Below are 12,108 nucleotides of genomic sequence, written 5' to 3' on the forward strand. Positions count from 1 at the left end.
ATGTGGATGTGACTTCGACACAAAAGGGACACCAACATGGTTTTGTTGCAAAATAATCAACTATGGTTTGGAATTGGCAAATTTGTGTTGGGATAAATTCAGCTGAGACGTTATGGAGAGTATATTTACTTACATGTAGTAAAATTCTTGGTTTTTTTGGGGGGGGATCATGGTTGATAATGTGGTTTTTGTCTACAAAATGGAGTGCTTTAAAGAGGGACAGACGAAGCTGAATAAAAGTGGACCCTATCGCCTCAGTGCGTGTTCACTCTAAAAGCTGCTGGATCGGTTGACCCTGTCCCACTAGAAAGAACACATTTGTGAGTCTGAAAGAGCCAAACAAATGTGCATTCTTGACGGACACAAATGCCGAGCACATCTGGATTCGGATTTTGCTGCAGTCTGAATCTGGTTTGCTAGATGTAGATCTAGAGAACTGTTTTTATGACCCAGAGAAGGGTCAAGTAAAGGTAAATCCACTTTCAGATCCTGGGTCAGTCTGACCCAATTCTCGCATTATTAGTGAATTTATGAAAGCCAGAAATCATTCAAATTTTAGAACAAAATTGAGGGAACTTACACAGTCCGCTTATCTACATGTACATGTGCATCAACTCTCCCTTTTTTCAAATGTTAACACCCCTGTTACCATGGTTACATGTAAATCTGATTAAGTTTATTAAACAAGTTGTGTAATTCGACGACCAGCATTATAAGAGGCCATGACTTCTGTTGCACAACGCTCGTGGACTGGTGGTATGTGACTTGAGACATTGTTGAGCAGCAGGACTTCATCAAGAACATAACATGCTCTCATACATGTACTTTCTAAGCTTGAAACGAGAGATAGGACAAGTTTGGGCAGAAACGGCTTTAAATTTACCTAGATTAAACATGGGATGGGAAGTTGCCATTTCTTGTTGAAATTGGTGTGAAATCTCAATCTCGTTTATAGTGTGTCAAAGTGGGAGAATTTCACTGGGATGGAATTAAGAGAGTGGGCCTTTTGATGCTTGGAATCCTTCATCGGGGTCACTTTGGGTTCCAGCCTACGGATTTGAAAAAGATAATTTGGATGAGTTTTTAGAATTGATCTCGTCGGTACCCTTAATCATACTGCCTCTCATTTCCCTAATGAACTTACCCACATCAAACCTTCTTGATTGCCTATGGATTATGCCAAGCGTTGGCGTATTTGCCCAGAAAGTCCCACTGGCCAAAAAAAGTCTTGTTTCTCGTCATCCCTCTGGCAACTTTATGATCAATCTCTAAAAAGACAAAAGATTTAGCCTCTTTTAACCTCTTCTTTTTGATAAAGAGAGCTTAGGCTCTGTGAAACAATTTCTATTGATGCTTTACATGTACATGTACATGTACCTTGATGGAAGGTTGGAAGTGCATTGTGGGTAAAAAATATTCTTCTAACATTTTTTTGTCCCCATAAATGCACATGCGGTGAGTTTGTGTCTGTATTCAATTGGGGACCCTGAACAATAGAGGACAATAAGGTCCCCGATTGACAGAGGGTCCCCGATTGACAACTGTGTACAAAACATATGGGTGGTCTTCTAAAAAAGTTAAAGTACGAACAAAAGAGGAACAATAGGGGGTCCCCAGTTGCAGGCAAATACACACTTGTGTGTGTGGATGTGTGTGAGTCCGATTTTGTTGTAGAATCTTACTTTCATTTTTCTGAACACCGGGCCAGGTCCATTTTATTTATAGTTTTCCAAAAGAATTTCTTTATGTGGACTTGGCGTGCGTGTGGTCAACTGCGTGCAGACAGACTCTTGACCAATCAGGATGGACTAAACTGTCTCGTATCCAGGCGCTAGTGCGTGATTTTCGCAGCGGGTATCGTCGCTTCTCTGCGGGCATCATCAAATGTCTTAGATATTTATGAATGTATCTTTATGTTGTATGAGTAGTTACCAGAAATTATATCTGAGAAGTTTCCTTTGTTTGCTTCGGTGGAAGATGTTGTGGCTGAAGCGTCCAGATTTTTGACAAGAAACGAGAAGGTGAATTCGTCTGGCCACAGAAGAATTGCTTGGGGAGGCGGAGACGAGAGAAGACGATCGGAGATGTACTTGTATCTCTGGAGGAAAAAAATGGACCGAGCCGGACTTGGAGACGAAACACGAAATTGCTCGGAGCATTGCAGTGTCCGACGGCGAATGAATGTTTAATCAGGAAGATATCTGGATTAGTGTTTGTCCTGTGAGGACGAACTTGGAAGTAGGGAAATGTTGTTTTAACGACTGAACAGGATAATGGGTTGCATCCAAATTGTAGATGCATTTATTGGTGTTTCTGCTGTGAATTTACTTTACGTTTGGGGTTTTGAGTTCACATCTACATGTAATGGCTGGGGTGTAAAATGTACGGTCCGTATATTTCTTGTTTTACTTTTAGCCTTGTTATAGAGCCTTGTTATGGAATGAACTTTATTATTGTGTGGGTAGAAATATTGTTTGACTAAGGATCGATATATTGATAAGCCGGTTAATGTTTCAGGTGTGGTGTTGTTCATGTTACATATTTTCTGCCATATTTGACATGCCTGAGGAGTATGTACATTGTATGCACTGTACTGTAAAGTGTCATTGAAACGGCGATGCCTTGGAATATTCAGAAGTACTGTACATGTACACGTAATTCCAGAAATTAGGGGTCCATTTTTTTCGTCCCTGTCACATCTGACATATGATTTTGTAAGTTCAGAACACATTTTTTTAATCCAAGAGTGATGAATTAATTCAAAACCTGCCAAACAAATAGTAATACTTGCACTGGGTAGTTTGAAATCAATTCCGTTGATATTTTCATGTCAAACAACAAAGCCATATGTAACAAGGGTACCAAAATGTCACACTTTTGGACCCCTAATTTCAGGAATTACCCACCAGTAAAATGTACATGTACATACATTTTTCAGGGGTGAGATTTCTCACATTTCAGCTTTTTTTGTTTTGGATTTCAGATTTTTTCCTCACTGGCTGTGTACAAAAGTATAGGAGATTGTCACAGTTCAGCATCTTTATGTACTTTTTTTCAGCTGCTTTCAGCTATTTTTATCATTGGTCAATCTCATCCCTGATGTATGTACATATATGTACAATTTCTTTAACCATATTCACCTTCCTGTATGTAACATCTATTTAGAGGTTTTGGAAGAATTTGAAGGGTTGAAGAACGTTTGAAACTTGAGTTTGAAGGATTGATGTTAATTCATAAAATCCCAGAAATCCGCCCCTCCTCCCCGGTTCAGCCAAACATCATTACTTTGGCACGAGTCTTGATATTCCACTTTCACTTTAAGAGGACAGAATAGACCATTGGCTACTTGTAGCTTCACTTAGTTTACTGTACTTTGCTGAATTCCAGAATATTCTTGCTGATTTTAATCCTGCAAGACCACTGTTAAAATCACTGGCCCCAGTCCACTAGCCCCAGTCCACTAGCCCCAGTTCACTGGCCCTAGTCCTCTGGCCTCAGTCCACTGGTCCCAGTCCACTGGCCCCATTCCATGGGCCTGAGTCCACTGGCCCCAGTTCAGTGGCCTCAGTCCACTGGCCCCAGTCCTCTGGCCTCAGTCCACTGGCTCTGTGGGAATTTGAACACTGTGAGTGCATTTGACTGCCCGGTCGTACATGTAGATGTACCAGTGGCTATCATTTGAACATGATTTTGATGTTCAGTTTATTTTTTCGCTTCCGCAGGCATCCTGATGGAGCCGGGGAGCAAAGTCCGTGCCATCTTTGATTTCATCGCCAATGCTCCAGATGAGCTGCCCCTACACCACGGTGACCTCATCCTGGTGGAGCAAAAGGTGGACCACAACTGGCTGATTGGCTCCTGCAATGGCCAATCGGGGACCTTCCCCGCCAACTTCGTGGAGCTGGTGGTGGACGACGCCCTGTTGGACCGCTTTGCCAAGGGTCAGAAGGTCATTGCCGTGGAGACCTTCAGCACTGGTGCAGATGGGGACCTGTCTTTTAAGAAAGGTTGGGTTTTTTGATAATCACAGCCAAATGAAGAAGTTGACAAGATGCAGTTTGCAAAATTTATAAGTTGTGTTCACATTTCATCTGGCAACATCACATTTCTTCTTTGCCAAGTGCGTCAAATGTACATGTACAGGCACCATACATGTATGTACCGTACACTGTATTGGTCCCACCGGCTGGTACTTTCAATGTTCTTGTGAGCCACTGAAACAGTCTTTGGCTGTCGTGTTTTCCTACATGTACACGTACCTTCATGTCAACCACATTTCCTTGTGAAATTATTGGAAGGCATTGAAAGCCTCGTCTGTCATCCCGGAACTATCATTTCTCCAGATGCCCGGAGGGAGCAAAGTTCGCAGCTCACAACATTGAGTGATTATACGGACATGTACATGTGCCATATTTCGTGAGCACGAAGCATTGAGCTCATAAGTGGCACATGTATTTATCCTACATTGTTGATGCAGACAATGGCTGTGTTGTGGATGGAATACGATGAACTTGTGACACACTGGGTACAGTTTACAGCGTGTCGTTAGACAAGACAGCAAAACTGGATAGCACCTGGGTTTTTTTTTTTTTTTTTGGTCTTTTTTTTCTCTAGCCAGTTACAATGAAACTGTTCATTGTCCTGTCAGTGAGCAAACCTGTACCCATATATCAAGTGATTGTGATACACTGTACATGTACATGTACATGTGGTTGAATCACACGTACATGTACATGTGGTTGAATTACATCTACATGTATGTGGTACTGTAGAGTCAAAAAGTTGGCAGCACACTTTTTTATAGACAAGGGCTGTTCCGTTCACAAGTACACGTACATGAATGTCAGTCAAACTCAGTGTATGGTAGCTTTTTGTCAGTTTTCATGCTTTTGATGTTCATTTTAAGTTAACGTTTTGAGCAAGTGGACATGTACGCTACAGCACATGTGCTGTAAGTTACATGTACATGCATAATTTGTTCATTTAAAATGGGCATTTCACAGCACAGTACCCGACCGAGAGGTTGCCACAGCACAGAGAGGTTATGTACCAAGTTAACTGTAGACAAAAACATGGCGTTTAGATAAATGGGTACCGGTTTTATGATTTTTTTTTGTGATCCAAAAATGTGGGATCAGCATTCAACTGCCTCGCACTCAGTCCTGAAAATGTCTGTCGTCTGTAATTGTTGGGTCTTGTTCACCAGTAAAGATGCAGTGGTGGCAGAATAAGTTGGAACATGTACCTCTGTCATCTAATTTACACCCATTTTGGGATCCCTGTAGGGGGTCCCCCAGGCTTCACCCATATACCCAATGGAGGGGGAGGGAGAGTAGGTAGACTGCCATTTCTGTAAGTACCCAGGCTTCACCCATATACCCAATGGAGGGGGGGAGAGTAGGTAGACTGCCATTTCTGTAAGTACCCAGGCTTCACCCATATACCCAATGGAGGGGGGGAGAGTAGGTAGACTGCCATTTCTGTAAGTACCCAGGCTTCACCCATATACCCAATGGAGGGGGGGAGAGTAGGTAGACTGCCATTTCTGTAAGTACCCAGGCTTCACCCATATACCCAATGGAGGGGGGGGGAGAGTAGGTAGACTGCCATTTCTATAAGTACCCAGGCTTCACCCATATACCCAATGGAGGGGGGGAGAGTAGGTAGACTGCCATTTCTGTAAGTACCCAGGCTTCACCCATATACCCAATGGAGGGGAGGGGGAGAGTAGGTAGACTGCCATTTCTGTAAGTACTCAGGCTTCACCCATATACCCAATGGAGGGGGGGGAGAGTAGGTAGACTGCCATTTCTATAAGTACCCAGGCTTCACCCATATACCCAATGGAGGGGGGGGGAGAGTAGGTAGACTGCCATTTCTGTAAGTACCGGGGGGACCCCCTACATGCTGCAGTATGTGCGGTAGACATTGGTACCCAGTTCATCTACCCTCAAGGCCCTGTGCTGATGGTCTATATGGAAACCAGTTTGTAACCAAATTAAAATTATGCACGTGTTCCCATTGTTCACAGGTCTGCCTTTTCATACCCACCTTCAATTTAGAACATACATGTACATGTACTGGTATGCAGTCATCTTATTGCTGAGACCAAGCACTTCCTTGTCAAAGCCCCCCCCCCCGAAACTTCCTGTTCCATCGAGGAAGATAATTGTTGGATAATAAACACGAAACTTGAAGTACACATTTGAAGTGCCTGGTTTAGGTGCTTGGTTTTGTACACATCCGTCAATTATCGGCCCTGAGGTCAACAAGACAAGGAAATTTGAACCACCTCATACTAGATGAAACCTGAAACACCACATACTAGATGTCCGGTAGAGGCTTTCAAGACTTGTTTAAATTCTTCGCATTTTTTTAAAGCTCTTTTTAAAAATAAACTCCCAGATGTTTTCAAACGTGCATTGTATTGGTCCATATTCACATTGTATTGATAAATAACGGTCATTGTTCAAATGATCAACAAAGACAAGGAAACATGAAACCTGGGTTTGGCTTTTACCAAATTTGAAGCTTTGCATAGACAAAGGAGAGAGGGCCTGCAGTAACTCAATGTGGATCTATAGGGTACGGCACGGTTCTGATAAAAACCATTGAGTGTGGACTCACACTCACTCACGTACTGTACCTCTTCCAAACACAGGGCTATCCACACGATGTTTCCGCAAGCCCTCTCTTCAGCATGAAAGTTATTGAAACCCGCATATGCAATACCTAACTATACATGAACATACAATGTATATGTGTAGATTTCCTTTATCCTAACACATGGCGATATAGTTTTGTTTGTGGTTTTGCCTAGTATGCATTGTACATGTAGTGAAAACAATACAAGGTCAAAAGTTTAAACACGTTTTTAAAGGTCCTGTTCATCATGAGTCATTTTTTGCGGCAAGAAAATTACTCAAAATTGAAAGAGCGTTGCTTAAGAACAAACCCAATGAGGTTTCAGCTCAGTGAATGTTGTATATTCTGAGAGAATCAATATTCTAAGCTATTGATGCAGATAAAAAGTGGGCAAGTCATATGTCGTATTGTGTCTGAATTCAGCATCTTGGACACGTCCTCATGTTCAGTCGAACAGAGCTGCATGGTTCTGTACATGATGCCACACACTGAACTGATGACCCTTGCACGCATGTGTGGTGTCAACGCTTACGCGCACTTCTAATTTGGTAGCCAGAAGACAGCAGCGTGAGCAGGGTTACTGCTAGCTAAAAGCAGGGCAAACAAGAATATATACCACATGACGGCTAACCGGATGCGCACGCGTAACCTTTATCGTAAACTGTGTAAGTTGCTAAAACCACTTGCCCGAAGTCTGGAATATCAGACACTCCAAACTAACTAAACATTTGAAGGAAGCGACCTCTTGTGGTAAATTTGTGGTTTCCCCAGAACAATAACCCTCTCTGTATTCCTCTTGTCAGGTGATATCATTGAAATAACCAAGCAGATCGATGAGAATTGGCTTGAGGGGAGACTAGGCAATAACACAGGGATCTTCCCTGTCACCTACGTCAGTGAGCACAACACCCAACATGTGTCCACGCCAGGTATTGCACGTACAGCACAGCATAAATTTGGCGTAAAACGCAATATTAAAAGGGGCCAGTAAACTTTACCACCACGCTCACGAAGTCTGTATTTTTCTGAGCAATCTCAGTTCACCACTTCCCAGGTGGCATCGTGGATTTGAGACGGCCAGCACCGTCCGAACAAAGATGGTGACCAAGGGGAAGAGTTATTAACATGGGACCGGTTAGTTTAGTTGATAGAATGCTGGTACCGGTACGGTTGTCCGGAAGTTACGGGTTCAAATCTCACTCCAGTCAATTTCATTGCTCCTCTATATAGCTTTTTTTTTTGAAAGAGAGAGAAATTTTTGCACAGGTATATTTTGAAATTTACCATTTCAGGGAATCCCGGGCGTAGTTTCCACTGATGCAACTTTGCAAACATAAGACTCATTTCTGCCCAGTAACATTTGGGAAATATTCCTGAGCTGGCTTTGGCTAGAATCAAAGTACAGAGTTTTTGTTACAAGTGCATCTCCAAACCTCCTTGTTGCCCAATTTTATTCTGTATTGCACGATGTACCAACATATTTTGTTCGTACTCTTGTGTGGAAATACCGTACCTACTGACGACCAAACATGGAGTTAGTAGGGTGGTCTGATACCTTGGTCGTTTTCTAATACTCAACTTCGCTCTGTCTCAGGCTTCAACTGTTTTTTTAATAGCTGACTTTGAAGCTGTAAGCGCACTAATTAGTCTAATAGTGCCACAGAACATCAAATAAGATGCAAGAAAGCCAAACATTACAGTAATTCAATGTAATTGAAATGCTTCAGGCCCACAATTGGGGATTGGTTTTGGGAACAAAGCCTGAGACGGAGACGAAGTTGAGTATTGGAAAACGGCCCTTGACTCACAAGTCTTCATGTTACATTGCAGGTGACATTCTTCGAGCGCGAGCTCTCAAAGACAACCACGGCCAGCTGCAAGATGAGCTCAGCTTCAAGAAGAACGACGTCATTACGATTGTTGAGAAAATCGACGAGGACTGGTACAAGGGCATGCTGGACGATAAAACAGGGACACTGCCGGCAGTCAAAGTCGAGATTCTGAATCCCGGAGATGCTGCGCCACCTGCCACGACAACAAGCCCGGATGTTGGGAAAGATGGCGTTGATTATAACGTTGTTAACGAGAGACTCCGAAGTGCAATGCAGGTTGGGAAATCTGCCACCCCGGCCTGCGCAAAGACTGGCAACGATCAGAATGGAGAGCCTTGGGCTAAAGCCCTTTTCCCCTTCAGTGCCGAACACCCAGGCGAGATCAGTCTAATGGACGGAGACCGTGTGATTCTCAGACGGCGAATCGACGACAACTGGCTTGAGGGAGAAATTGGAGGCAAAGTTGGCATCTTCCCGAGCAACTACGTCCAGATTCAGTTGGATATCCCTGAGGGTTACGCCCCGCCGAGCAAACCCACAAACGGTGCCTCCTCAAATCACAAACCCCAGTCACTGCCTGTCCCGTCCGGCAGCGCAAACAACAACAACCTGAAAGCCGGAGCGGTGAAGTGGAAAGGAAAGCGAGGCAAGGTCCTGTTTGACTTTGCCGCCGTGACGGATCAAGATCTGGGTGTCAAACAAGGCGAGATCGTAACAATCATTGACAAGGTGGACGCGGATTGGTTCGAAGCCAGGCACCCATCTGGCAGGACTGGGTTCTTGCCTGTGAACTACGTGAAAGTTTTGGAAAAACCCAAGACCCCTTCCTTCAAGAGACCTGCCCCATTACCACCCAAGCCCTCACCCACATCTGCAACCCAAAATGGCAGTGCAGCCCCAGGCACAAACTCAATCAACGCCGACCTGTTGGACATTTTTTCCACGCCGCCGGAGACAACAGGAAAGCAAGAATCGAAATCCAAACCTCCCTTGCCTCCCAAATCGGCAAAAGTGTTATCCGCAGATAAACCTAAAGCGCCCTCTGCTGTAGACGACCTGCTGTGCTTCGACCCCCTGGGTGACAATGCGGGTGATACGTCCCCCCACATACTCCCCGACATCCAACCGCTGAAATCCCAGACCCAGTCTGACCAGGTTGGGTTCAAACTTGGCGGGGGTGCTTACCGGCCAGTCAGTTTTGCCAGCAAGCAGTCTCCACCCGAAAGCACAACACCAAAAAAATCCTCCACAGGTAATCCTTTCAGTTCTGTCGAACCGACAACAGAGGCTCCGGTACCCCAAGGTCAGTCGTTACTGGACATGAGTCCGATCGACAAGCCCAGCACCTCCGTCTTGGCCCCTGTCAGTGCTCCCCTCTCGCCTCCGCCGGACGTTTCGCAGCCTTCCCCATCCAAGCCACCGCTGCAGAAAAAGCCCAGCTTCGACCTCCTGACTGCCAAGCCCTTCTCTGCCGTGACTGCCGCCCACATCCACAGTGTGCCCAGGCCCGGCAGCCAGGGGTCGTCTGGTTCCCCAACATCCCCCAGATCCCCCAAATCAAGACCAGGCCTCTTGACGCCGACCCAGGTGAATCAGGAGTTGGACCGAGCCCTCTGCGAAGGCGAGGCCCCTGCCAAATCTCCTTCTGCAGAACCCAGCAAATTCAATCCTTTCTCGGCGACCGATTCAGTAGAGGATGCCTCCGAACCACTTCCCCCTGTGCCACCCCGCCAACCCTCCCCTAATCCCTTTTCTGCAGGAGACCAACTCTCTTCGTCAGGTACATGCATACCGCCTCCTTTACCCCCTCGCCAACCGTCGCCCAATCCATTCAGGGCAGAATCGCCTCCCCTCGCACCACCCCCTTCTGAACCCCCACCCCCAGTAATCACTGCCTCATTACCTCAAACTGCCCAACACTTCACCCCTACCCCAGCTCCCAAACCACAACTGCCGCCCCCTCGCTCTACCTCAAACCCACCCTTTCAAAACCCACCCAGCGCCCATTGGGTCAACCTCATGCGAGACGACAGCATCACGTCGGAATTCTCTGATGACTACCTAATGCAGAACATCAACTTCAGCATCCGACCTTCGAACGCGGACTTCCAAGCCCCTACTGCCTTCAAACTGCCTCCGCCCCCGACCAAATCAAAGGTCAAAGCGTCCACAGTGGAGTCACCCAGAAGTCGGAGGAAATTTAACCCAAAGAGTGCCGTCCCAAGACCAAGGGGGCGGAGCTTAGATAGAGAAGGAGGAAGCTCTCCCCATCCTGAAGATTTTGAACTGCCTCCGGATCATACAACTCCAGGTGAGTATCCTAGAGTATAGTCGTGCCAGCTTCACATTTTGGAAACAAAATGGCTGCTCATTATGTGTATATACAGTGGAGCATGCAGCTATTTTATACCAACTGTCTGTGTTCATCGGTGCATACACCTGCCATTTTGTTTCCATCAGTGGTGACACTTACTTTGTAACCCTCTTTCATATGATGCAAGATGTGTGGGAATATTGTGTCTTCTTTTGTGTTGATGGAATATTTGGAATTCCTTTCAGATTTCTGAGGGGGATGCAGTAGGCACAAATAGGGTATACAGCTTGCGCCTCACCTGGGGGGGTTCCCCTTTCCCACATATCGTGCCTGGTATCCCCTCTTTACATGGCTCAGCACTTAATCACTTACCTCTTGTGGCTGCTGGCTTTAATAAAAGGTTAAACTGAAACAGAGATTAACTGGGATGAAATGTCAAAATGTTCAGTTTTCCTCCATCATCCTTTTAACCTGGTTTTCTAAACTGAAATGTTTTTTAAGGCTTAACCACTAATTATTGAAATCCAAAAAACAGTTGGAGCTGGAAAATTCCTGATGTTGGCTTGTATTTTGGCTTCTGTCTTTACTGCTTCAGAAGGTTTCTGTTGGAATCAAGTTCACCACAAGTCCTTTTGCAAGTCCAGTAACAAGCCCTTGCACGGTCATAAGGCTAGGTCAGTCTTGAGCGACAGTGGAAACAATAAGAAAGGAATGCTTTTGAAAAGCTCATGACTTGGCTCAAGACTGGAGGACTTGCAACGGACTTGTGGTTCCTAATCTGACTTGATGTTGAACATCTTGCCTGAGTTAGTGGTTCTTGTCCCAACCAACAGCCAACAGAGAAAAGTTCCAGCAGGACTTACAAAACTTTCAGGCAAGCATTCAACAGATGTTTGACCCCAGTAAGTTTGAGGACAATGGAGAGGATGACTTCTCTGGGATGCCTCTGAGAGATGCCCCGCCTCCACCTGATGCGGTTGCCATAACGACAGATCAGACGGCATCTCTGTTGGACGAAGTCTTCGATGGAATTACATCGGGTAATTTCAATTAAGCCTCTCTCATAGGAATAACGCAGGAACAGTAGGCAATGCATCTGTGTGATAGGCGATGTAAAAATGGTCCACAGACAAATTCAGCAATGTTTCACAGGACTTTTGGATGGCCCCCTTTAATGGCAGAGAGCATTATGTTGGATGGCTCCGTACAATAGTCATCGCAGTGCTCGCCGCCATTGACGGGGGCCACCTGTGAATGATCAGTGATTGCGTTAGTATGGACACCGGCTTCATCTAATGACACATCTCACATTGCCTA

General features: G+C 45.2%; 1 protein-coding gene across 9 annotated transcripts in view; it reads left to right on the forward strand.

Annotated features, from left to right (window-relative positions):
• Window positions 1-12,108, forward strand: part of LOC110982382 (dynamin-binding protein-like) — a 69,330-nt gene that overhangs the window by 18,733 nt on the left and 38,489 nt on the right. For all 9 annotated transcript variants that reach the window (XM_022240749.2, XM_087130911.1, XM_087130915.1 and 6 more), the window contains exons 2-5: window positions 3,723-4,007; window positions 7,449-7,574; window positions 8,476-10,788; window positions 11,625-11,831. In XM_022240749.2, the coding sequence (XP_022096441.2) occupies window positions 3,731-4,007; window positions 7,449-7,574; window positions 8,476-10,788; window positions 11,625-11,831 (2,923 nt within the window). In that variant the 5' untranslated portion in view covers window positions 3,723-3,730. The remainder of the gene's footprint in view (window positions 1-3,722; window positions 4,008-7,448; window positions 7,575-8,475; window positions 10,789-11,624; window positions 11,832-12,108) is intronic.

Source organism: Acanthaster planci, linkage group LG21 (assembly GCF_054643075.1).
Source record: "Acanthaster planci isolate LZ-2023a linkage group LG21, COTS_SCS, whole genome shotgun sequence".
NCBI classification, from domain to species: Eukaryota; Metazoa; Echinodermata; class Asteroidea; order Valvatida; family Acanthasteridae; genus Acanthaster; species Acanthaster planci.